This window comes from Rosa chinensis, chromosome 3, assembly GCF_002994745.2.
Source record: "Rosa chinensis cultivar Old Blush chromosome 3, RchiOBHm-V2, whole genome shotgun sequence".
NCBI classification, from domain to species: Eukaryota; Viridiplantae; Streptophyta; class Magnoliopsida; order Rosales; family Rosaceae; genus Rosa; species Rosa chinensis.
The window spans coordinates 9,144,408-9,172,223 of NC_037090.1; the positions used below are offsets into that span (position 1 = coordinate 9,144,408).

At 37.8% G+C, this 27,816-nt stretch overlaps 2 protein-coding genes across 3 annotated transcripts; one reads left to right on the top strand and one right to left on the bottom strand.

Annotated features, from left to right (window-relative positions):
• The first annotated feature begins 17,561 nt into the window (after positions 1-17,561).
• Positions 17,562-18,259, top strand: LOC112192610 (wound-induced protein 1). The gene has a single exon (XM_024332412.2). It carries the CDS (start codon positions 17,643-17,645, stop codon positions 18,075-18,077), a length of 435 nt encoding a protein of 144 aa, XP_024188180.1. The 5' UTR covers positions 17,562-17,642; the 3' UTR covers positions 18,078-18,259.
• A 1,236-nt stretch (positions 18,260-19,495) lies between these two features.
• Positions 19,496-27,679, bottom strand: LOC112192609. Of its 2 annotated transcripts, XM_024332410.2 has the most exons (24): positions 27,209-27,676; positions 26,993-27,064; positions 26,866-26,909; positions 26,670-26,781; positions 26,495-26,566; positions 26,312-26,374; positions 25,932-26,009; positions 25,739-25,831; positions 25,420-25,539; positions 25,169-25,255; positions 24,820-25,029; positions 24,685-24,732; positions 24,077-24,319; positions 23,877-23,983; positions 23,174-23,418; positions 22,628-22,696; positions 22,476-22,540; positions 22,180-22,349; positions 21,998-22,076; positions 21,198-21,453; positions 21,053-21,098; positions 20,508-20,616; positions 20,173-20,235; positions 19,496-19,864 (listed from the first exon to the last, which is right to left on the bottom strand). In XM_024332410.2, exons 1-24 carry the CDS (start codon positions 27,530-27,532, stop codon positions 19,775-19,777), a joined length of 2,865 nt encoding a protein of 954 aa, XP_024188178.1. In that variant the 5' UTR covers positions 27,533-27,676; the 3' UTR covers positions 19,496-19,774. The 2 variants fall into 2 exon arrangements, with proteins under 2 accessions (XP_024188178.1, XP_024188179.1); XM_024332411.2 differs by lacking the exons at positions 19,496-19,864; positions 20,173-20,235; positions 20,508-20,616; positions 21,053-21,098; positions 21,998-22,076 and having other exon boundaries at positions 21,292-21,453; positions 27,209-27,679.
• Between the last annotated feature and the right edge of the window lie 137 nt (positions 27,680-27,816).

A 27,816-nucleotide genomic window follows, 5' to 3' on the forward strand; every position in this document is an offset into this window, starting at 1 on the left:
TTCATGACCTCTCACCAGTCCCTCTCTTAATCTCTACCATTTAACATCATCAACTTCAATTCAATTCTGCAGAAGGAAACAAACAAAAAATGAGCTCAAATATTCAGAGAAGGGGTTCTTCTTCTTCTTCTTCTTCTTCTTCTCGGAAGCAAAGAAGAAGGTCTCGCCCTAGAAGCCTTAATCCACTCAACATTAACGTTGCTGAAGCTAGGAGACAGGTTTACCATGCCTTGATCCTCCACAGAACATCATCAAAGTCATCATTTCAATCTTCTTCATCCTCATCATCCTCGCATGATGTTGTCAGTGGTACTTCTACGCAGCTATTGCAGTCGATGCCTCTGCCGGAGCCAGTTTGGTCAACCACGGCGCCTTCGGTGCCGCCTCATGTGCCATATTCTGGGGGACCAGCCATGGAAGCAGCAGACATTGAATTTGAGTGGGGAGAGAACCAAGCTTCTTCCTATACTTGGTGGTTGGCTTTTTTGAAGACTTTAGATGGTAATAATAGCACTACTAGTACTGTTCCTCAAGAGTTTAAGTACCCACTGGCATTGGGGAGTTCTAATTTGTTTTTTGGCCGGAGGCCTGGTGGTAATTTTAAAGTCGAAGAGGCAGATGAGCAGATCCCTTCACCAGATGAATGGTTGATAATTCCAACCACAGAAAATCATGAAGGTGAGTTTAATCATGTAATTCCCTAAGTTTATTAGGAGGAAGGGTCATGTAACTTCTACGTCCTAATGATTTTAGGTTAAGTAGCTAGCTTAACTTGTAGTTCCGCTACTTAACTATGTACTCATTTTCTTAATGATGGTGATCATGATGATTTTTTTTATTTTTTGATTCTGGACGACAGTTTTTTCTCCACCCCGCTCCTGATGTTAGTGAGATTTGAATTCATGACCTCCATAATGTTAGTTATGCTAGCTAACCAACATGTCACGGTTCACCGACATGATTATTTTCTTTTAATTCATGAAATGTGCTAATTGTACCGAATACAAGTAACTGATGACTATATATCGGACATTAATTAGAAAGATAACTCTTTAAATTTCGCATAATCTTCTTTTATGTGAAATCCTACATGTAAACCTCTAGAAAATCAAGATAAGAAAACTTTGGTATAAGGTAGAGATTGGATAGGGTGGGCTCCCATCATTAGAATTATTATCATGTTCAATCGATAAAATACAATGGCACAATGAAAACAAATAGCATATATATGCTTGCGTATACCAAATGATTTTTAATTTTTGTTCGGGAATTGATTTAATTAAGATCAATTATGGGGCTTGCTTGAGTTTGGAATTGGAAAAATATTTAGTTGGAGATTGATTAATCTATGGTGTTTGATTATTTATGTAGATCTTTTCTTGTCCCTTGATCTCTTATAGTTTGTTGGTTGAATTGTTTATATCAATATCTCAGATAAACTTTAGAGATTCTCATATTTTTCTGGAAAATAATAAAATAGTTGATGTTTTGGCAAATCACGGTACATCACTACATCTTGTTCTAATTTAGTGTGGTGGGATGATCCTCCACCTTTTATAGTATCATAATGTATCGACATTAGTGGGCCTCAATTTCGTTATAATTAGCCCTTTTTTTTTCTTTTTTTTTTAAGAGGACTGGTGCAGTTACCTTCAAACCTTAATTAATAAAATTGTAGAATACAAGGGGGGGCATAGAGCCCGAACCCCATATTACAATAAGCATAAAGAGAACATTATGAAATAATACAAAGACTCTCCACAAAATCTACGTATTCTAGCAAGTACCAATTAGCAAAGAGTGCACGAATGACTACTCCATTTGTTTTGACATAGCGATGACATACTGGAAAGAAAACTCTATCACGAAGAAGCATAATTACAAATAACATAGTTTTTTCACTTTGTTGCCGCACGGAAATAAATCCTACGACACTTAATGTCATCATGTCATTAGGAGGTTGCGTCCATTTAATCAAGTAAATAGCTCTCCGCCTCAGTAAGTTAGACAAGGCACACTGAGTGTGCATTCCGGGACCAACCCACATCGCCCTAACAAATAGTAATAGGGACTTATTACAGGCATCAAGTCATATTTAACTAAAAATAACAAGTAACAAAAAAAAAAAAAAGAATTGTTTAGGCCCAGAGCCAAAACCCAGGGCCAAATATCACCATGCCCGAGCCAACACTCAAGACTGCAGGAGGCACCACGCCACCATCTCGCCTGTACCACCCTTGCCTTCCGACCACCGGCAGCATCACCACTGCCCCCAACTTGACATAGAGCGATCGCGATCCATCGGTTACGTTGGTTAGAGGCTAGGTGCTGCTCATCCTCAGATCGAACACCATCAACCTAAGGGAGATCGAATCCCACTGATCCGATCTGGGCATCATCGATCTCAGCATTGCCGCCTCAAAGAGATAACCACCAGGCAACCTCTGATCATGCGACATCAACTCAAACCCAACCCCAGACCTGCCGCACTTCGTTCTGGCAAAAGACACTAGCTCCACCTCTAACCGTCGTTGTCCATCCCCATCAGATCCTCCAACCAATCTGGACAGCGCCGCCAATCCCCCGCAGCTAGCTCTTACTCCGACTGGGCCACTCTCCTTCGGACACTCGGTCCCCTTGAGCCAGTCCGACAAAGACGCCCTGAGGGGGCTCCGTCAGACAGGGCATGACTTTCTCAAACTTAATAGGTTTTCTCTTTTTATTTTAGTAGATAATGATTTTGGTAGTTTTAGTTTGTTTTTATTTTAGTTTGCTTGTTCTTCTTCTTTGATTAATAAAATATAGTGATAGAGAAGTACTTTTATTCCTCTGATATTCTCGATTATTCAGAAAAATATATATATATATATAGTGATAGAGATGTACTTTTATTCCTCTGATATTCTCGATTATTCAGAAAATAATAATAATAATAAAATATAGTGATAGAGAAGTACTTTTATTCCTCTGATATTCTCGATTATTCAGAAGAAAAAAAAATGGTGCACTGTACTGTACTTAATCCAGTAGTGTGTGTTTAGGACATCTTTCAAATCGGTCAACTATCTTCACATTTCAAAAGATGGCCTGCTTTATATGTGACATACGGACATGCATAGTCCAATGCGGAATATGGGCTTTCCCTTTGTCACTTTTTGAAGATAGTAGACTTGGTAGCCTGGAGCCCTGGATTCGAGAACACTATATAGATCGGGCTCATTGCGCGGTCCAGTACTAACCAAGTAACCAGTGCTTTTCACAATACACAGGAAATTCCAATGTTTCCATTAATTAGATAGTTATACATTATATGGATGTTTCATACCACTCTAGAGTTTCAGCTACTTAGCGATATACATTACTGTGGGGGAGTAAAATTTTGGCTTTGGGCTCCCACCCATTAAATCAAGCCCACTAATCAAAGCCCAAAAGTGATTAACAACAGGTTAAAAAGAAAGACAGTAAAAGATGGCAGAGGAGTGGAGAACGTGCAAACACCTCTTCTCCCACTACAACATAGAGTAAGGGTCAAGAACCATGAAGTGAGGACCAAGCAACGAATGACTATAAATTCTCAAGCTTATGGAGGAATGGAGGAAAAGAGAGGACAACGGTAATAAGTTTTGATCCAATTTCATTTTATACTCTTCTTGAATTGATATTTACTTGGGCGTCGGAGTGTTTTTCTGTTTTGCAGGTCCCTTCTTCCCATAATCAATTGCGAGATGGATGCGTCTAGGGCTTCTCGAAGATGGAAGGAGGGAGATTTTTGTTGGGTAATCTTCCTCCCGAATTTTTTCGCACCAACAGTTGGCGCCGTCTGTGGGAAACTGAACAAAAAGTCATGAGATTATAATGGAGAAGCCACTAACGCAACCATCAACGCGTTAGAGCAGCAGCAAGTTCATTCACATCGAGTTGTCGATAAGAAAAATTCCCACCCTCTTCTCTTTAATTAATTGGTTTTTTGCTTTCTTTGTTTTCTAGGGCGTATTTTAATTCTTGCGATTCATAGTAAATAACCCAAGTTGCAGGAGATATGGCTCAAGGACGTGTAAAGGAAAATGATACAGGAATGAAGCATATGGATGAGGACGTCATCCCGCGGCACGAACAGGCATGAGGCCGCCATCACCGAGGCTGCTACGCTTACGCCATCAAAGCACGACGATCACACGACGACAAAAGGGTACCCTACAACGCATTGGCTGAAACATGATTAACTCTGCGGAAACCTTAAGGCAGGTGCAAAACAGAAAATTGAGCTAATGGAATACTGGTGCCAGAGGGATTGGGGGCATTTTGCCTCAGAGCAGAAGCTTTATAATGAACAGATAATGATCGAGAGACATCGTCTCGGGAGTAATGCATGTAATCTTGCAACCTATATATATCTGGTAACCCACTCACTTATTTTTAATTGTTAACTGGTCAGAGGTACGTACGGGTTCATTTTCATTTTGATTCATGAAAGTTTTTGTTGACAGTAGGGCAGCTTGATAGAATTGGTTCATGCATGATCTGCATTTGAAAACTAAAGCACTTTGAATCGGTGGTGTGCAAAAGTTTATTGTCTGATTGTTTAATGTGTGATGTTTATCAATGCTTGTGTGCTTAGCTGCTTAGAGCGATCTGTGTACCATTTGACTTACATGCCGGTTAATTATAATTGCTTCTTTTCTTGGAATTACATCGGTCTAGGTCCTAAAAACCAAGTGCATGTATATATGTTTTCAATGATCATGTTTTTGGTTAATGTGTTTGCTGTATACATGTAAATCTGATTCATGTGACGATTCGCCATGTGCAACTTTATGGGATGGTAGATTGAATATTTGAAAGACCTATGGTCAATGACAGAAATAGGAAATGAGTCTTATTTAATCTTCCAGTTTTCAACTAATTTTTTAGCCCATGTTTATACGGTGGATTATAGCACAATGTTTTGGATTGATATTTGTTTGGGAAGCCTGAGGTTAACGAGTGAGTGATTGTAACGTTGCAGCTGTGGTAAAATTCAAGTGAGAGTTAAATAAACTGTTGTTGGTTTTTGTTTCGGACGGGTTTTACTGTTTGATCTGAAGAAATGCTTTGTTCTTGAAATGCGATCATACTTGAACTAGTATTAGATTCCCAGTTGCCTTTACCTGATGTGGTTACAATTGCATGGTCATAGCTGGATTAGTCGGATGTATCGTCCCTTTGCTATGTGATGTTAATTATTTCACGTAGTGCACATATTGGCTGAAAGGAGTCTGTTTAGTTATTTTCATTTCTTGATGTTGATTTGCATTTTCTGTTACATCTTTTCTGTAATTTCCTGGATTACACTTTCGGGGCAGTCTTCTCAGGCCAGTATAGCGTGAACCATCTGATAGACCAGACAGGTATGCGTTTATGTTTGTTAGACTGAACCAAAATCATTTATGGAGTAACGAGATTTATACCTTCAAATGTCAATCATTTATGCTTCTTAGGCTTGAAATATCATTCTTTTCTCAGTGAATGAGCTAGGGCTCTTTGCTTATTGTACGGTGGGTGTAACTTGACATCTTATATGCTTCTCATTGATTAATTGATTTAAAGGTGCAGCTCAAATCAATGCTAATTATATTCTTAATATGGAGTAAGTATTTGCAAAATTTGATTTGGTAACCGGGCCCAGTGCATCTTTTGTGTGCTGTTATTGATTATTTATGCCATGCAGAAAGACATAAATGTATATATATGACATTGTGTGTTAATGAAATCTATATGGTCTAGTGCTGTCACCACGTTTTTCAAACGGCTCTCTACTCAATGGTGTTCACTAAAGCTACCAAGGTCAAGGCCGGGGGCAATATCATTTAGACGGGGTTGAAGCCAAAATCAAAGCAAGGTATTAAAGGGAGTTGAAAAGCTTGTTTATTTATGGATAAGATTATTGCATTATATAAAGTTTGTAAAAAATATCTTGTTATTGCATATGTTTGCTAACATGATTTTCAGTTTTGTGTCCTCTTCGGAGGCGGCATACCGAGAGTCTCCGGACTTTAAAAGGGTTGTCCTCGGGACGTTAAAGAAACAGTCTCCGGACTCTAAAAGGGTTATCCTCGGGACGTTAAAGAAACAGTCTCCGGACTCTAAAATGGTTGTCCTCGGGACGTTAAAGAAACAGTCTCCGGACTCTAAAAGGGTTGTCCTCGGGACGTTAAAGAAACAGTCTCCGGACTTTAAAAGGGTTGTCCTCGCGACGTTAAACAGGCACAGTCCTCGGGAAGTTAAACAGCTAGTCCCCGGACTTGAAAGAGTTAGTCCTTGTGACATTAAGTCGTTGTTCCTTGTAGACATAAAGTTGGTGCCCTTAAAAATGCCGTTTGAGTCCTCACCCTTTATCTTAATTTTGCCGTTAACTATTCTTGTGTACGTTTGATGAATTTTGTTTATTTTTTGACACATGGGGTTCTTGTTGCTATTATTTATCCTTATGGACTAACAATTTATTTCTATTTAAGTATCGATTGTTTTTCCTTCCCGCACTCGGAGCTCGTATGGAAAGGAAAAAGGGGGCATTGTGGGGGAGTAAAATTTTGGCTTTGGGCTCCCACCCATTAAATCAAGCCCACTAATCAAAGCCCAAAAGTGATTAACAACAGGTTAAAAAGAAAGACAGTAAAAGATGGCAGAGGAGTGGAGAACGTGCAAACACCTCTTCTCCCACTACAACATAGAGTAAGGGTCAAGAACCATGAAGTGAGGACCAAGCAACGAATGACTATAAATTCTCAAGCTTATGGAGGAATGGAGGAAAAGAGAGGACAACGGTAATAAGTTTTGATCCAATTTCATTTTATACTCTTCTTGAATTGATATTTACTTGGGCGTCGGAGTGTTTTTCTGTTTTGCAGGTCCCTTCTTCCCATAATCAATTGCGAGATGGATGCGTCTAGGGCTTCTCGAAGATGGAAGGAGGGAGATTTTTGTTGGGTAATCTTCCTCCCGAATTTTTTCGCACCAACAATTACATGTTAACTTTGATGCAGTAACTATTTTAACAACTTTTGGGTTCAGACTTTTAAACTCCGGAGCACCTTAAAACTTTTGATTCTGCATGTATTTTAATATTGATTGAACAATGTTTTAAATACCGGCATAGTCATGTGCTTAATTAACTGAGTGACTTTTTTTGTATGCTTTTTTGTTTAGAAGCTTTAAGCATACAGTTATCTCATTTAGATTGATTCAATCAACGAGTAGAAGTATTACAAACAATTAAGAAGGCACTTCCCTGGTATGACATGGTAGGATACTACTCCCTCCATTGTAGATTCTTATATAAGGGGACCAATAGGCTTTGCCTTATTTTCGGGGCAGTTAGATGTTCAATTGTTTTTTTGCTCGAGTTTTTCATTGCTGGGTTGAACATTTATTCCCCATTTGTTGCTGTACCTTATTGTCTCTTTTCATTAATATTTCAATAATTTGAGCGTTCAGACATTTGTCTGCTCCTCCTTGCCAAAAAAAAGAAGAAGAAGAAGGCACTTCCCTGAATTCAATACGTATAATACAAAAGATAAAAGAAAAGAAGTCCTCATATGAAGTTTTATACAAGTAGCCGAATACAAAGCTTTTTCGATTGGAGCAAGAGCAAGAAAGGAAGTTTGAGTTACCGATTATTGATTGTTGCACGCGCCTTTGATGCGATTCATTAATACTTTAATTTTAACTAAATCATTAGTATCTATGGTGGAATCCATATTTATATATTTACTTTGCTATAATTCTATATGAATTTGGCTCCTCTTCAGTGCAGTGAGCGTGAAGTTCATGTAATCAGAAAGCTTGAAATGATCCAAGGGGTTTATTTATCACCATATCAACTTAAAAACTAATTTTAAGAATCTGAGATCAATCTGTTGTTAACTTCAGGTTACCTGAAAAGACAAGAAAAAAAACTTTTTACGTTTTGAACCAATTCGTGAACGAGAGGCTGATTTGTTCTCTTTTGTTGTCTCCTCCTCCATTCTACAAGAAAAGGGTTTTTCATATTAGTGATCTCTTTTCTAATTTCGAGGTTTAAATATCAAGGCACCCAATAAATTTATTTCTTTTTGTGTGGGAAAGCATGCCTACAATTGTGATTACGGTGAATTATACACGTCTTAGATCGAATTGAAATCTTTGAAAGAGGAACAAGTGATATTAATTTTTTTTATTAGAATAAGAACTTCACTAACAAAAGAAGATTAAAATGAGAATGGTTACAATAGCTTTCCAATCATCTCCCAACAAAGATCAAAGACAAAACCTTGCTTACTTAGACTTTATACTCAAAGTTCATAGTTCATACTGACACACTGATAGAGCCAAAAAGATCCTGACTCTATACAAAGAAAAGGCCGACTCAACTTCAAGGCTTCCTTGAAAAAATTACAAAAGAAAAGTTCAACTAAAATCAAAGTTTTCAATGAAGCGATTATATATGTAGAGAAACAATCTTCACTTTGAGATTGAGATTCAAGTTTGGACAAAAATAATAGAAGGGAATAACACTATTACATCAAGAAGGAAGAGAAGAAACTAAAGGAGAAGTAAAGCAAGAGATGAAATTTAGATCGAAGCTAGATAATCCTAAGTTGAGATTACAATTCTTTTCCTTTTTGGTTGATGAAGGCGAACGCAGTTAGAGCAAGTCCACCCGTTGAGGTTGGCAGGTTAATACTAGCTATTTACTGTTTTTTGCCTTTCATTTCCACAATTTAGGTTGCCATGTCAGATATTGTTCACAAAAGGTCACTGAATGTCAGTTGACAGAACAAGAAAGTGACTTAGAAAGTGACCTTTTGTGAACAGTATCTGACCTGTCAACCTAAATGGTAGAAATAAAAAGTAAAAAACAATGAATAGTATTGACCTGCCAACCTCAACGGTTGCTCTTAAGGCGTTGACATCAATTTGAGCCAAAAAAAGCCAAAAAAAAAAATCTACTTAGCTTATGTGGCGTGTTGAAACTCATTGGAGTAGGTGAATGACTATGATTTATAAAGTACACTATAGAAAATCAACACTCTACCTCAGGTAAAACTCTTCCTGTGGCGAGTGCTAAATGGAGCCATCCTCACTATGCACAATCTATTCAAAAGAAAATTGACTCCCAACCCCCTGTGTCCTATTTGTGGTGAGGCCTCGGAAACCAATGAACACATCCTCCTGTTGTGTTCTTGGGTGGATATGGTCTGGTTTGGGTAGTTCCTTTGTATCAAAATCAACAAGCATAAAGTATTGACCTTTGATAGATGGTTTCAACAATTAACATCTACATGTACTACCAAAAGTGAGAGGAATCGACTTCTTACCATTGTTAGCTTCATTTATTGGAATATTTGGAAGTCCAGATGTGCTTTTGTCTACCAGAGAAAGTGTTAGCATTAAAGCCACCCTCAAGTGCAAGAGGTACAAGTTATAGAATAGAGGATTAAGTAAGGATCTCGAACCCACGATGATTGGTAAATCCTTTCCTAGCTAAGGAAAACCTAAGGAAAAACTAAAAGAATATGCAAGTGTACAATCACAAACAAAGGCTCACAAGTAAACCAAAGTTCATGGTGAGTATGTGCAAGATGGTGTGTAGAGATTTGATTTTGATTTTGAGATTGGTTTCTATTCAAATTGAAACAATGAAAGCAAGTAATATAAACTAACCTAAACAAAACAAGTTGTTATCAAATGGATGGGAGTTAGGGCAACGGGTTTCACCTTTTGCCTCCCTTGCAAGCATTAAAACAATTGAATATGAATGATGCAAAGCTAATTGTCCAACTACCCTCTTAGCATCCGGATAGGACTACTAAGACTTAAACCTCTTTCATTTTATTAACTCTAACCGGATAAGTCTAGAGCTAACTATCTAGAGACAAATTCAATTACCGGATAGGTCTCAATCATTTGCCCCTAAATGCATAAAGCTTAGAGTTTAGGTAACCAAGCAAGCAAACCAATCCTATCTCTAGGTGATTTTAGCTCACTACCCTCACATGCACACATGGTGTGCTTTCATGCTCTCTTTTTGCCTAGAGGTAATCAATCTCTAGGAAAAACTTCATGTCATGGCAAACACATAACTCAAATTGATTAGGTCTAAGTAATGCATTCAACTATTGACTTAGCATGTGAGAATGACAACATGAATTTGCATCAATTTATAAACAAAAGCATCAATCCAAGCAAGTTTGGCTAGGGCTTTCAACCCTAGCCCCAACTAGTTCACTACTCACACATAGCTAGATACATAAGCTTCAACATTCTATTAAACATCAAATACATAAAGAGATAGAGAGTAAATGGTGACTATTGATGATGCCGGAAGAGGTGGTGGAGATGGGTCTCCAAGAACATGATGTGGTGATAGTCACCTCCTTCTCCTTGCTCCAAGCTCTTGATATTTGTAAGAATAGTGAAATTTGGGATCTCTAAGATGAGTTGTGGTGTTGATTGGTGGAGGAAATGAAGGTTGTAGTGGTGGAAATGGAGGTTTTAGAGGTGGAGATGGTGGTTTTAGTGGTGGAAATAGTGGTGTCTTTTCTAGAGAGAAAAATGGATCTTGGATAGGATGAAGATGATTGAATGGAGTCAAGAATTCTGAATCATTGGTCTTTGGCCTCTTTTGATCAGCTAGCTGTGTCATCTTTGGTCCCCAACTGTGCAAAAGATGCTCTTACACCATTGTCCCCCAAATGGTCCCAAATTGGCAAGGTGATAAAAGGACAAGGTGTAGGGAGATATTTGAATTTCAAGTGATGGGAGATTCTCACCACCATAGTCCTCCTTTGCTGGAGAAAAGACCCTCCATGAGTGGCGGCTCGCCGGAAAAGTCACCGGAAAAATCGCCGGAAAAGTCGATTTGCAATTTTCTTCCAATCTCCGTGTCTTCTTCCCCCAGCTTCAAATTTCCACATTTCAAGCCTCAAATAGTCATTTTGTTCGCAAACTTTTCCGGTCATCAACCTGATTAGGAAGCACAGCTCCTTCTTTGATGACATCAGTTAGGAATGGATTCCCCGATAAGCGAATCGGGTCGCACACTTTGCAGCCTCGCTTGCCAAAAGAAATGTGGGTCCTTTAAGATGGGTGTCAACGCCACCACCTTCCATGACTCTGGTTTTGAGGAACAATGGGCTTCCTTACCCACATGCAGCAGCGAATTGATTCCGGCAGTGGTCGACTGCTGTGTATTTTTGTGTTTTCTTTTATGGGTTTGCTTTCAGTCACTATTTCCGCATAGTGGATTTAGTTGGAAGTTGACTTTCCTTCCTTGATGTATTTGGGGCCTGTGTACTTGTTACTGGGTCTTTGTTCGGGCTTTGCCCATAATGAATTCTTTCTTTGAATTCCAAAAAAAAAAAAAAAAAAAAATCTATTGTCTGAAAAATAATATATGGCTCCACCAAACAACAACGAAGTAAATAAGGGTGGAGACGTGGAGTCGACCAAACGTTGGTCTACCTAGTTCAGCAAAGGAATCAGACCAAAGCGATAAGGTTACATCTTTAAAAACTTGTCCGGATAAAACTTATTAAAACAAAATTCTAAACCGAAAAAAAGTACCACAAACAAAATAACACCTTACAAGTTGCACAAGATCCTCATGAAACCAGGTTCCTTGAATTCAATCGCTACTAATATATTTTAAAACTATTAATTAAATCCAATTAATGGTGTTTTTAGGAACCCATTTCAACCTATAATGCAAACCATTGATTCTCGTACATGATCCAACTCATTACGTCTATGATATTGAAGGAAGCAAATCAAATCACGATTATTGATAAATATATTTCAATCATCCAATTGAATGGGACATTACAATATATATACATATATATCTATCTGTCATATGCAAGCAGCTAATAATTAAGTACTTATTATTGCCAACCAATTACTAGTTTGATATATTGGAGACCCCATCTACTACTACTACCCGATCGTGAACGTGACAAGTGCATGCATGGATACGACCCATTTTGACCATAATAGTAAATGAATCTCAACCTCAATGAGCCAAGCTAATGTGACTTGGCAACTAAAATGATCGTCACTCTTCACCTATCCCATTACTGCTCTAGCTTGCAATGATCAATATGCTAGTTGCTGCGAAAACTCATATTGGATCCTCAATGATTCTAATCCGTCCTATCCCCTTCGAATTGTTTCCTGAAAGACCTCATTCATCAATATTGATTATTGTTGGGTACCCACGTACCATATATGTCCCATCATGATAAAATTTCTGAAGCAAATTTTAAGAACCCTAGTTGGTACATATATGTTGGTACTCTACCACACACAGAAATTGTTGCTAGTACTAGCTGTAACTATTTTTGTGGTATAGAATAATGTCAGTCAACAATAAAATTGGCTTAACGATTGAGACAAAGAAAACTTAAACGCATAAGAAACCCTAATGCATGCATGCAACCGATCAGTTAATTATCAACTTATCATTAAACCAGGACAAAACAAAACTAGAAAGGCTTAAACCAATTAACTTAACTAGTTGACATGTTTGACGAACATTTTTGGTAGCTTACGTACCAAAAGTCTGGCAAACTTGATCAGTTTAACGTCCATTTTGAAGATCCTAATCAGGTTTCATAAACTAACTTAATTGAAATGCATGCCCATAATTTACCAAACTTTATTGCCTAATTTAGTTATTTATCTATTTAACAAGAAAAGTATGCCGTTGGTTTATTTAAGCTTTTCAAATGGACCTCCTCCTACCATAACGGATTTCGGATGGATTTCAATCAAATTACGGGGATGTCAATGTAGGTAATTGTGCTCGCTTAAATATCCATACATCAAATTCAGGATTACGTAGTTTGATATGTTGCTCTTCTTGAAAACATACGTCTAAGAGTTGGATGTTTGATAAAGTTATCTAAATGAAACCACCACAAGTGGTTGAGTTGGTAAGAGCCTCCAGGTGTGGAACTCCCATACCCGGGTTCGAATCTCGCCGACGCTTATTGGAGTTAAATCCCAATATATTCTTGGTGGCAGAGGGGGAGGAAGCGTTCTGACAAGATCCCCCGAGCACGGATTAGTCTCTGGGCCTAGGAAGCCACAATAAAAAAAAAAAAAGTTATCTAAGTGAGACTTAATCAATTAGGCCTCGTTTGGTTCGTGAAAAGAAAAGTAATTATTTCATCTTTCCCATGGGAAGGGAAATAAAATTTCCGAAAAACTTTCAATTCCGATATTTGGTGATATAAGGAAAGTTATCCGGAAAATTGTTAAAAAATTTGTAATTAATGCAATAAAATAATGTGTTGTGAGTAATAAATGCAATGAAAAAAATAGAAAAAGTGATTTTTTTGGAGTATGGAATGAACCATTTTCCCCTCTATTTCCCTTTGCTTTAGGAAAGAATTTCATTTCCTTTTTCATCTCAAACACAGAAAATGAACAACTTTCATTTTCTAATGCTTACTTTATGCAAACTACACGAGACTTTAGGGGAACATCTCAATTGTGCTCGCTTGAATTAATACATCAAATAAAGTATTACGTAGTTTTACTATTTTTTGCTCTACGTCCTATGCGAGTATGATGTTTGTTAAAGTTATATAAGTGAGACTTAAACAAAGAAAAGATGTGGTAATTAAGTGAGCAGATAAAGCGCAAAGAAGTTAAAACAAGATATTCGACTTGTTACTTACCTCAAAGAAACCAAAGCAAGCAAAATGAAATTGCAACTCATTTCATTCTATGTCAAAAAAAAAAAAAAATTGAAATAGGTAAAACAAGACTAGTCAATAGGATAACATGGATTTTAGTGGACGAGAAGCTGCGGAATGGAGATGCCGAAACGTTAAAAACAATTAATGCATACATATCACATCAAATTGAAATTTTCCAAAACATTCCATATATGAACAGAGTCATCAGACAGCAAGATTCGAGAATCCAGAAAATGATGAGTAGAAGACAATAAATATAAAATAGTTGGTTCAATGGCTCCCATCCCATATGAGTTTTGAGTTCATTGTACAACTCGATCAATAATTTTGCTTATGTGGGCTTCCCTTCTAGATTGGATTTTAATTTGGAGAATGTCTATCTCCATGTACACGAGGGCTTCCTTCCCGGTTGGATACAACTGGTTTTCATCAATGCGTGGCCACCAACTAGTACTACTGTCAGTTGTCACTGAACATTTCCATCATTTTTCTCTTAATTTCTTTTCCTTACAACTTTTTTAAGTCATGGCTAGGTTTGGCCTACACCTTAACAAAGAGAGACTTCCACAATTTGGGATTTTGGGTTATGAATGATCACCGTGAATAATAGATGGATGTCCTGCAAAACTTTGTGTCGGTGAGCCTTCAGTAGTTGAGAATGATTCATATCATCATATCTATAATTAGTATAATTTTGATCCATATATCTATTTATAGACAAAAAATTTATTTATAGAAGACATTTTTTTTTAGAATATACATTAGATTATAATACGTTTGATTTTCATGAGTCTTTCCCAAAGAGAGGAAAAAATAATGAGATTGAAAATTATTCGGTCATCTAATCTACGTAGACTATATGTACTACATATACATAAGAAAAGACAACTTGAAAAATAAAATGAATAATTTGGTTTGTGCATTTCTTCATATCTTGTATGAGCAATCCCTGAAAATACTCTTAAATGTGAATGATTTTGAACATTATCTTAGATGAGGATATCAATACTTTAGGTTTTTTTTATTTTTGTTATGCTCTAGTTAAATCCTTTCCCTAGCTATGTCTGTTTTTCTCCTCGATCTTCTTCTTTTTTTTAATTAAAATCATCTAATTAGGTTTTGATTAAGATAATAGATGGAGAAACGAAAGAGTAATTGCGCGCGAGATTAGCCAGTACTTGGCGAGCTTAACATGAGCCTAGCTCTAATAACTTATATGTCATATCACTCATATGTACGTACATATAAAACCAAATTCAAAGTTCCTCTGAGTTTCAGAAGCTCACTTACAATATGCAAGATCGATTGAACAATTACCTATAAATTAACGAGATCACGCATTAATGCCTGAATACACGTCTAGTGGGTGAAACCGTGAGAGTGGCCCTAGTGGGACTGCATCGGACGACATGCCAAAAGAACACCGACCTCCATATTTGAAAGCTTTAGGGTCCTTGACAAAGAGAAAAGGATATTTATGGAATTTCGATGTCACAGGCAGGCGGAAAGTGACGGCCGCAGCTACTTGCTACCTCCACTAGATAGTGGTTTCCTTAAAAAACGACGAGCCAGTGGAGTCAAATCGGTCGGACTCAGACATACAGCTGGGCATCTCCCGACTCCTGAGCCGCCACCGTCAAGCATTCTCAATAGCAATTGCAGAGATGAACGCAAATTTAACTTTCACGCACCTTGGCTCTTCCAGATTAATTAAAATGGGTTTGTTGATCTCAGTTCAGTACTTCAGTAAGCATAGACTGGCTGGAGTGCAAGTATTGGTTCTTGGTGGGTTGTCTCGCTCCTCATCGATATATCATTAATATCAACCTTTCAAGAAGAAGGTATACATGCATTCATGTCTAAGATGCAAAAACTACGGTGATTAGGGAGCCAGTTGCAATTTCAGAAAAGGAAGACGATTGCTGATTTGTTTTCTTTCTACTAGGATTAAGGAATGCCATGGGATTGAAAGAAAACGCTATAGCATATCTTAAGTACGTGCTAAATGAATTGAGATAGTATAGTGATTAAAACATTATTTTTTAAGAAAATGTTGATAGAGGTTTCAAGTTCGATTTTTCTTTTGTCCTAGTAAATGAACATAAAAGATGTTTTGAGCTTATTTCCTCGGTTATTTCTTCATAGAATGAATAATTGTTGGATTTATATTTTGTAGCTTGATATAAATTATTGTTTTATGATATGTACTTTTTCTTTGTAAATAAGGTTTAGTAACTATCCTTTCACACACAAAAAAAAAAAAAAGGTTTAGTAGCTTTAGTTTTAGAAGGCAAAAGGAAGTAAAGCTAACGATATATATATATATATATATATATATATATATATAGACCCGTTTCAAAGCGGATGTCCGCACTATCGCTAAAGTGTGGACGTCGATCTTCTGCAGCGTTTCAGGCCGCGATGGCGGCTCAAATCGGGTTGTACGGAGGCCGGAGGCATCCCAGACCTCTTTTGGGCAGCGATCGAGGTTAGAAGAGATCGAAGTTGCAGGTTTCTGGGCAGTGACCTCGCCTGCTACTGCAGGTTCTGGGTAGTGCTGCAACCACGTCGCCGGCGACTCCATCCGACTGCAGACCAGTCCGTCCGACCCCTGGCTTCTGTCCGGCAAGCGGTGCCGCATAGTCGTGGCCTGAGCGGGGCTGCAGCGTCGTTGTCCGCACTTTAGCGAAAGTGCGGACGTCCTCTTTGGAACGGCTCTGAATATATATATATATATATATATATATATATATATATATATATATTTAAATGTGGATTTCATTAAACGCTTGCTAAGATAGCCATTACATATCTTTTTGCTGTTTTCGATTAGACAGATCAAGAAGTTGTAGTAAAAGAACTACTGTGATACATAGAAGATAAACTATCTATATTCGCACTAATCGCTCACTTATTTAAGTGAGCCTATAAACTATAGAGACTTGTAAGACATAGTATATAGACCCCTACCACACCTACCTATATATTTTTCTTGCCTTTCAAGTTAAGGCTAGAAGGTTTTGTTGGGCAAAGCTAGCGAGATACTTTATAGAGACTGAAAGTAAAAGAATACAACAATTAAACATGTGAAACTAATTAAAGAGCACGTGAAATTAGTTCCAAGTCCCGCCTGACGAATTCGATCAATTAAATAAGTTTGATTGAGACAACTAATATTCGGCAGAAATCCTAATCGAAACAAACACTACACATACACAATTTGATTAAGGATTGCCACCTCTTCCCAATTTTCATTCATGCTTAACTCTACTGATCGAGTAACTCTATACAGTTCTTTTGTATCTCTTCGTTAGCTTTAACTAGTAAGTTGTTTTTTTTCGTTTTTTTTTAACTAGTAAGTTGTTGGTCTAATAGGTCTTGCATGACAATTGACAAATTAGAAAGAATCCAGACATGAGATTTCAAACTGGGCAATTCTAACACAACGATAATATATATAGATCAAGGAAAAATGCTGATGAATGATGCATAAGTACAGTGACGTGAGGAACCTTTTGGGTTTACAATGGTCATTTCAAGTTTCAACTCTAGTAAATATACAAACCCTACTTGTCATTTACCCCCAAAAACAAATTAAGCATAGAGCTTTACGATTAATATTATTTTTTAAGAGAAGCTTTACGATAAATTTAATACGGCCCAAAAATAAATTAAACCTGGTTGAAGTCACTAGAGAAGAATATCCATATTATTAACTGATCGAATTATACATCCATGCCCTTGGAGCAAATCCCCGCCATTCAATCTCGCATCCCATCAAGAAACCCAATCACCACCCTTGGTTTTAGCTCTCAGTTCTGCTATAAAAGGAACTCAAAACTCTCTCAACTACTCAGCAATATCATTAAGCATAAGCACACAAAAAGCTAGAGCGACTCATTCATCTCTAAGCTCCCAAAAATGCAGAACAACAAGGCTATTGTAGAGTCTTTGTACAAGGCATTGGCCCAAGGGCAAACCGAGACGGTGGCAAAGGTTCTAGCAACTGACCTGGAATGGTGGTTCCATGGTCCTCCGAAGTGCCAGCACATGATGCGGGTGCTTACAGGGGATTCCAGCCACGTTGGCTTCAAGTTCGAGCCGAGAAGCGTAACGGAGATTGGCGACTACTGTGTGATTGCTGAGGGCTGGGAAGGAGCTCAGGCTTATTGGGTGCATGTGTGGACGATCAATGATGGTTTGATCACTCAGTTCAGGGAGTATTTCAACACGTGGCTGACAGTGAGGGATCTGAAGCCGCTAGGGTGGAAGGAGAGTAAGAGCTTCACTGTGTGGCAGAGTATGCCAAGGGACCTGTTCCACCGTTCTTTGCCAAGCCTTCTCCTAGCTATTTAGTACTAATTAAAGTAAGACTATTTTGTTGTACTTAATTAGCAAGAAAAAATATGAAAATAAAAAATAAGGGTGCTAGTTGTGGCCGAAAGTTCTTGGATCAACAATGAAATGGCAAAAGATAAATCCTTTTGCTTTGTTGAAATAAATACACATATGATTAATCGCACTTAACTTAAGAACAATTAATCTATGTTGCAGCCAAAAGTAAACTTCTATTAGAAGGCCCCTATCTGAACCGGGATATGCTTATTACAATGGAGTTCAGACAGCAGTACCTGGCAAATATCTTGGTATATTTAATTAGAAGATCAATGGTAGTGAAGCTCTTAAGTTTTATTACACAACAGTGTCTCTCAAATGCTTAACAGAGGATATTTAATTTGGCAATAATAATGGGGATGCTTATAACCCATAATGCCATGTCGAGGCTAACTCCAGACATTGCAGGTCATTGTAATGGGATTATTTGTCCAGTAGATCGATTTGGGATCGAAGAATGATTCCTTATGCAACGTAGCAATCAAGGACTTCGAGCTACATCCGAAATCGGTATGATCACAGGTAAATGTTTTCTTATGCGGATATTACAATGAACAAATGTCAGTTGGATTTGTTTTGATTCATAGAGGGCAGAGGTATGCGCAATGGGCAGTGAGATACATGTCTTTTGGTCTCCTTTCCATGTTGCTCTAGGGAACTAATTGCCGTTGGGTAGATGTTGAAGAAGAAAAGGAGGTCATGGACTCATGGTTGATGGCATAGACCATAATATACTGCTACCTGCAGGGAGTTCGCAGGGGGCGATAGATAGTTCTGGGAGTGTTGCAATATGAAACAAATCCATTGCTCTTGTCTCCTAAGATGGGTTCAAAACTTAGAAATATGGACGATGGATGACTTTTGACGGTGTCAACAATTTCTGGACAAAACACGTCACTAATGCGCACACCGGGCTTTTGGCATAGGAAAGCATAGACTTATGGTAGCCAAAGATGTCTCCCACAATGTTTACTTAAATGTTCGAGGGGAAATTGTACGGCACATCAATGTAGCAATACATCAAATAGAGTTCAATGTAGAGATAAACTAGTTTGACAGAGAGAGAAAGAGCAGTCTCAAACTAGTTTAACAATAGAGAGTCGGTCTACCACCAAATCGAATTACTCGAGTGAATGTACGTATTGATACATTGATGTATCGTGAACAAACCCATGTTTGAATATATCCTATTCAAAGCTGTGCTCATAAAGCATTTCCAAGCTATTTTGTCCATGTTCATGAGCTTGAAAGTAGTCAGCAAAGCCCAGACTCTTCTCCGCCTTGTCCTGCAAAGAATTTTAGTAGAGGCAAGACACTCCTGAAACCTTTGAAAATTTTGGAAAGGTAGGTATGAAACTTTGAGGCAGAATCATCAGATCTGAGAATTAAGAGAAATTGAATGTTGGAGCACCAGCCAAGATGCCATACAGTCATACACTTTCCTCTGCATGGACAAAATAATGATACAAAATATGGATTTAGTACAACATCGTTATTGTGAGGCTTTGCCTTGATTCTTTACCTCACTACATTACACAGCATGTCTTCTGCTTACTATACAACACATTACAAACATCAAGCGCTGACGGAATGGTGCCCCAAGGGCCAAGCCACCTAAAAAGATTTTATAAAGAAAAAAAGTGGAAATATTGACAATACTAAGAAACGTATATTGTCCTCTCTGATGCCAAATCAAGCAGTGTCCGGAAGAACTGGTGAGGATACATGGGCGGTACCTCTGCTAGTGCCTGAGATGTACAGAAAAAGGTCTAACTGGTTATAAGTTCATAGCAAGTGATGATCTCCACTGTTTGTGTGGCATCATCAGTGTGCTTTATGACATGTAAGCCAACAATCATTCTAAAGAGGTTAATATGGTGATTTGGTCATCCTATTCAAAATTTCAAGTTTCGTAACCAAGTTTGAAATACCATATGTTTTTGACTACCAATAAAAGCTTTTATTATGAAAAAATATGTTTCCGTTGGTGCAATGCGAAACCAGAATGAGCCGATTCAATTTCCCCCAAAAGAAAATGTGTTTCCAAATTGAATACCTGATGAATCAGAACAGTGGAAGGTGTCATTCCAGGCACTGTATTGACCTCTATAACCAGCACCTACGAATAATGAAATTGACAAAGTTATTTAGCAGAGTCCGGCATTGATACACACTAGTTTGAAGATAGCAAAGCAAAAGAAGTACATCATGACGGATGTATTTTATTTAAAATTTGATACTATAGTAACAAAACAACAGCCAGGTTGTGGACTGGTGTCAAGGAAGAAAACCTGCTAGTTTCAGTTCACAATAGAAAAAATCCATATAAGCTTGAATATTGCTCATGTTTCAGCATAAGAAAGAAGGAAAGATGCTTGTTTAAGATCTTACCTCTCCACTATCCACGTTGACAAAGGCATCAATTCGTGAAAATCCTTCTAATTCTAAAGTGTTGGCAATCATTTCAATGTGTTGTTTACATTTCTGCAAGGCCTCGTGGCTGAATTACGAAGGAGAAAGTACATTAGAACGAAGATTCCAACAAAAGAAAGTATAAAAGAAAGATCCTTTAAGTCAAACATGAGACAGGTTCCGTACATTCTGAAACACAATAAGTAACATAGTGCCAAAGTTTCACTTTAAATGAAATTAAGAACTACACCACATCTACTCTCAAAACCTTACAACCCATGTACGGAACTTGTTTCAATACAACTCTAATACCCAACTTTCATTTATTTAACAGAATGCAGAGGAAACATGTCATGCATGAATGGTGTTATGAGGAACGATAAAGGGAAAAGAAGAATGGAGAATGACGAGCCCACCAGCAATAATCTGGCTCCTTTGTATATATTGTTTTGTAGGACTCAAAAGTACTTATTCCTCCCTAGACAATACCCTTTTAACAAAAGGAATCATTTTTATTGACAAACCTAATGATCGATGACGGAGGTGGAGTAAGATTGATGCCAGTCCCACCTGCCGTTAGAGTAATTTATTATAAACGAGATGTCAGCAGGAAGCTTAGAAAGAATAAACTGAACTATGGAACATACAATAACAAGAAAAAGGGCTTACCCTGAAATTTCTCCTCAAGTGATAAAATATCACCACTCTCCTTCACAGTGATACTAGGACTCAATGAGTGCATTGATCCTTGTTTCCCAATAACACCAACAGTTATTTCAACCCATCTACTCTGTCCATTCCACATGAGGTGATGTCCATTTTCATTTATGGACTTCAATGAAACAATTATGTCATCCGTATCAATAAAAGGTTCAAAGATTAGGAGCTCTGGAGGGGGGTTTGGCATTTCGATCATTCCGTGTTCCTACAAGTTAAATACTGAGATCAAAACTCGAACAAGGTATTTAGTTTCTTGTAATGCATTACTTGTAATGCAAAATACCAAAATATAAGGGTCACCACTCATCCCGGATGGAGAAGTCAAATTCAGTGGCAATACACCACTTTGTGAGAAGAGGAAACAAACAGATACTTCAAATGATTAAATATACATAAGGCTTATCAATTGTTTAAGGAAGCCATAGCATCAAGGACAACTGAATTAGCATAGATCTCAATCACATTAACAGTTACTTGAAGGCACCTGTGCAAAATTTCATACCACTCAAGGAACATGTGACATTCTAATTCCTTGATTTCACTGATGCTATTTGAAGCAAAAAATAATAATTATCTTTATGAAAAAATTAAATAAATTCAGTTGTGACTGTGGAGTAACAATACTGTTACATATGATTTGTTAAGAAAAAGGAGTTAAAGAACGTCTGACACAATTCTACCTCAAAAAAGATGCCATGAAAGGACAGAGGTCACACTAGCAAAAATCAATAATTAAGACCATTCTATACCTTTGACAAACTATTAGGGGGAATCCGAAGGAGACAGTCCTCCAATGCTTTTACATACACTGAAAGGTCTTCATCACAGCTAAGGAAACATAGGAAACATGATAATGAGTGAAAAAAGAGATTGTTCGTCTTATTATCACTGACCACTCATGGAAAGAAAAAATAAAAGTGGATAAACCTACCATAACCTTGCAACTCCAGTTGAGCATCCATCTCTTGCCGGTTTAACACATAATGTTTCACACTGAAGCTTGGAGGTCAATTCATGCCATACATTTGGTATTGGTGTATTAAGGAGCTGATCTCTTCTTCTCAAATCTTTGTTTATGGTAAGAACTCCCAAGTCCGATAGCTGTTCATTAGAAGATTTCAGAATGCTTTTCTACTGAGCAAAACATGCGAGTCATATCAAAACCAAAAAATATATATAAAAAAAAAATCCAATTCCTCTTGTTGGATGTGTACTATGTATTTGTACATGTTTAAGAGCAACTGATGTTGCGACTTTGTCCATACAAATCTTTGAAGCCAAAACACCAGGACCTTCAATTGAAAAATAAAAAAGATAGTCAGCAATGGAACTGAAATAAGAAAATCCTTGTAAACCAAGTCTTGATTTTAGAAAATAACCTGTATGTGGAATCCCTTCAGCCTCCAACAAAGACTGAAGTGTACCATCTTCACCAATGCCTCCATGCACTATAAACAATTATAAACAACATAAGTACTTTCAATTTTGATTCTGCCCTCCGTGCAAAATTGTATAGAGCCTGGTCACATGCTTATATATTGTTCTTGATTCTTACCAGTTGCGATCATAAAATGGTGAGGTATACAACTTGCAAGTATGGAAACCAATTAAAAGTCATACCTGCTAAGGCTACAATTTGAGGGGTTATGTCTATGCTACTAATAAGTTATAACGGAGAGAACTAGTTGACATTATTCTGATAGAAACATTTGATTTTGACGGGTTGTGTCTATACTACTAATAAGTAATAACTAAAAGCACCCTACAATTTCTGTCTGCAAAGATATTCATGACCCAATAAACTGAGAAACTTTTTAAGACACTCGCATGTGTCAGGCACTGGTAATGATGTTGCATAGTGTATGATGTACTGAGAAAAATTAAATGCTACTATTCAATCATGAGAATGGTTAAAAAAACAAAACCTGCAATAAATACTGTTGCCTTGACTTCCTTGGCTAGCTTTATCCACTCTTCAATAGAAAATTTAACAGGCAGTTCATCAGTGATATCAAATCCTGTAAACCAAGAATGTTTCTTGAAGCCTTCCATAAGATCATCAATAACTCTGTTCCGTAATTGAGATGTAAGTGCAGCTCGGTCTGGTTCTATTGCCTCTACACATGCAGCAAGAACTTCCTCCGTGGTGTGTCTTAGCACAAGAGAATAACTGTTCAGGAAGAAACCATATTAACTTGTATTAAGCACAATGTACTGGATGACTTCACAGGACTGTTTATATCCCTATGGTTAATATCAAAAGATAGTGAAATATAAGTTATAAGTAGCCATGGAACTTCATGCTTCCCCTGAAATGTTTTAATGCATCAAAGCTTATTGTGAAGCGTTTTTAGATATCATGGTTTCAAGGTACTGCCTAGCAGATGATACAGTAGTAAATAACTCATGATGTTGATAGACCTTCCAGAGATATGTAGAGGCACATGGAGAATTAAATGGCTTATATTTAAAGAAAATAAAAGTTCTCTATCTCACGAAAATGATTTGTAGGTTGTGCTGACGGATCACTACAAGGGCCAAACAAGACAGCACCTCTAATTTTCTAAGCCTTTTGTCTCATTACACCGGCTGCACACCATCCAGAGAGAGAGAGAGAGAGAGACTTACGGTAATGACCAAACTGTTTGGGAAGTTGCATCAACTTCATTTTTGTCCACATCAGTACTAGACGAATATCCATTCGTGGGGGCAAGCAAGCAAGGAAGCACTTCCAGCTGCAGCCAGCAAGATTGTCAATTTCAGGGTTTAGCATATCCAAACTGAGCCATATTTGGAAAATGAAGGTCCCCCTGAATTTGGATACTTACATCATCAAAAGCTTGCAAATTGAGCCAAACATTTGTTCCACTCATAAGAGATACTTGCCTCTCTGATGTGTCTCCTCCAAAAATAACAAAAACTTTCTGAGTGCCTTCCCAATCATCTTTAAGCAGTGGGGATTTTGATGTTCTAGCCAAATCACTAGACACATCACAAGATGCAAGATGCGGAAATCGCAAACAAGCATGATTAATGATGCTCCGGAGAATATTTGCATGAGAAAACCCAACCTGGATCAAAAAAGGGGATTTTGAGGCAAAGTAGTGGCACCAAAAAGGATTACTGTAACAACTACTCTGTCAATGAAAAATACAGATGGGATGATTTCATGCACAACAGCTCTTTTAAGATTTTCAATTCATGGTTTGTCTATTAATATATATTATGACTTGACAACAAGAGCACCGCTGTAAGTAGTCCTTAAAGGCATATAAAATTGCCACAACAATGCTGAAGATGCTGTTCTAGAAGAGATTGATGTAAAATACCAAGATACAATAGAATTTTTGACAACATGTAAAATACTTGAACAGTGACAAGCCATCAGTCACACCATAAACGACTTCCATTACAGACCAAATGTCGACTGAAGTACCTTTGAGGCTTGCTGGAATAAAAAGCTGGTCTGCTCCATACCACTAATCTGAAATATTAAACAAAGATAATATGAAATGTAAGAAGAACAAACACCCAGCATGCAGATCATTGGGTGAGTAGTCGCCCTTCTTACCAGGTTAATGTCAGTGTATAATATTGTGCCCATCCCAGTCCTTCCAAACTTGCTATCTGGCGATGATGGTACATGAATAGAATTAGGCAGAAACCATCCATCGATTCGAGCAAAGTCACGAAGGCCAAGCTTTTGGAATAACTGAGATGCTCCATCTCGAATATTTTGGATGACATCAATAGGAAAACGAGGTGGAGTATGATAAGCAACCTGTTTGGTATCCATCAAATGAAAGTTAGAAAGATATTACAAGAGGGTTTTGCATATCTCACACTTAAAGTCCTGAACCCTTTCAGATAATACAAACATGCAGAAATATACACCACTGTAAGGTCCACTACTGATCTACCTGTTGTGTTGGAAGATATTTCCTGCGGTAGTTGAAGATTGCATCCTTCTCTCTAACATCTACACTACCAAGGAATTGAAGTTCCACCTGGTCATTTCAATGAATACTATTAATTATGAATATTACAGTATTTGCATAACTAGTGTGCCTGCATCATTTCTACAATAGATGGGGATATTAAACTTCAACCCGTTATTTGTAATACACTAATACTATAGAATGAATCAAACAAAACCATAGAGCATGCATACCTCAGTTGGTAATAGTACAACAGGATGAGAATCTGTACCATACCCCACATCAAGAACAATTGCTGTAAATTCACTCCCTCCTTCAAGAAATATTTCAACAAGGACTTTGGAATCAATTCCCTGTCAAATAGCAAGAGAGAGCAATTTTCATAAGGGAAGGCTTTCCACTCTGAAATTTATAGCCACATCTTTTCAAAAATTAATTGCAGGTCCAACACCTTCCAAAGTCATCTCCAAACCAACATGTTCCAAGTTTATGCATGAATATAAGATTCTCTCGAAACATTTGGGACAGTGTAAATCCAAGAAACAAAACTACCTCTGTAATAATTGCATTAGCCTTGCTAAGAGAATCAGCCAAGCCATATGCAACTGTAACACCAATGCTTGAACCTGCTCGTGCTGGTTTTACCTGGAACAAGTATTAAAGAGGGATATATCATAATCAGCCCTAATCAAAAAGCTATTGTACTGGATTTTTTTTTTCCTCAACAGCACTAAATATGCCTTACCACAACTTTTCCGGACTTAGGATCCAGTTGATTTTTTGCAAACCATTCTGACAGTTCAGGTTCATCTGCTTTACTTCCCTATAGGTCATTAAAATTAGAGAAAATTGAAAAATGCATAAATTATAAAAACTAAATTGTAAACTATGGGAATTACTTTATCATCATTCCTCAATAAAATATCTTAGATATCCACAATTGGTGATCTCAAACATCAAAAGATCAACTAATGATGTCAGATAATTCTAGGTATTAGAAATGTCGGGACTTATTCACACAAAAAATACATGATGCTGATTCCTAGTGGTTAGAATTATCTAGACAAAGAAAAATTTGACACAAGTGTGATAATTTATTAGCACACAATAAAGTTCAGATAGTACCTGTACTAAACAACTTGGTACAGTTACGAATCCATGTCTGCTGAGCTCCAATGAGGCATTGTACTGCCAATAACTCAAAAGCAAAACAGTTGGAAACTTATTATCGTCTTCTTACATTTTCCATATTTTATACTATTTATAAATTAATATAATAACAGTCACTGTCAATTAGACATCTCATACCTTGTCGAATGCTTGACGACACTCATTTGATCCCGTGCCAACAAATGGAATGTTATACCTTTCCAACACCTCCTGAAACATCACATTTTGAGATATACACAAGTAAAGGAAAAAAAGAACAAGAATTTCATACATGCTTGTTGTCATGGTAGTAAAAGTTTATACTATACTCCACCTGAATGCCGCCATCTTCACCAAATTGACCATGTATGACTGGAAACACTATGTCCACATTGACAGCAAGATGGTCCGCAAAGTCAGACCAAGACTTGAAACCTTGAGCAAGGCTGCGTAAACAGACACTTACACAGCTAAACACACTTCCTTACAACGACACAGTAAAAATTGCGAATTCGAAACTACTGACATACCTTTCGAGTTTGAAATCAAAATCCGCCGGAGTGTTGGAGTACACCTATCAATGCTCAAAAACTTTATAAACGGGAAAACGAAACGATTCAGGCAAATTTGGAGCAAACGAAAGCTACAGAAACCAACCTGAGCAGGGGAAATTGCAAAAGCGTTGAGTTCAGAGTCAATGTAGTAGCAACTCACATGTAAATCCTCTCCCTGATTCAAAAATTCAAAGCAAAACAACTTTCTTACTCTTATCCATTTCACTTTTGCAATCCAAACACAACCAAAACAAAATCGCATTTCGATTTCGCTAAATAGTAACCAGTATAGGCCATAGAGAGTGAAGAAGAAGCTCACTTGAATATGATCGATTACTGATCTAGCGGAGTTGAGAGAGATTCCACGCTCGGCGGAGGGGCCACCGCAGATGACCCCGACTCTCAGAACCCTACGATTCTCCTTCTCCTCTCCCTCGACAGTTACATCCTCCACCACCTCCGCGGCGGCGCGTGGAGATCCGACGCCGCGGCACCGCGTCGACGACGAAGCGTGGGTTCTGAGGCTGTGGTTGAATCGGAGAGAGATGAAATTGGGAGTGTAGATAAGAGGCTTATTCTGTGCGGCGTCGTTTTGGTTGGCGCGAAGTAAAGTGAGGCTGGAACCGAATGCGAGGCTGGCCATCGGGAAATGATCGGCGAGGAGAAAAAGAGGAGAGAGTGAGGTGGAGGAGTAGGAGTGGCGAAGAAGAGCATTGGGCTTGTTTTTATTGGTTGGGTTTTGTTTTAAAGAATAGTTTCAGGCGGCAGAGCAATGCCAAATTTGGAGGGAGCGCGTCGTTTCCCTGTGGCCGTTGCCGCTTGTCTTTTCTGGTATGAAACACCAAACACTACCAAATTTCGTCACTTATTCCTTTTTTTTTTTAATTACGTATTTCGTCACTTATTTTAACTCTAACCCATTATTTT

Coding starts and splice junctions, on each gene's coding strand:
- LOC112192610 (XM_024332412.2), top strand. CDS start 17,643: ATGCAGAACAACAAGGCTATTGTAGAGTCTTTGTACAAGGCATTGGCC.
- LOC112192609 (XM_024332410.2), bottom strand. CDS start 27,532: ATGGCCAGCCTCGCATTCGGTTCCAGCCTCACTTTACTTCGCGCCAAC. Junction 27,065..27,208: donor CAGTAATCGATCATATTCAA/GTGAGCTTCTTC, acceptor TTTTTGAATCAG/GGAGAGGATTTACATGTGAG. Junction 26,782..26,865: donor TTTGATTTCAAACTCGAAAG/GTATGTCAGTAG, acceptor CTGTTTACGCAG/CCTTGCTCAAGGTTTCAAGT.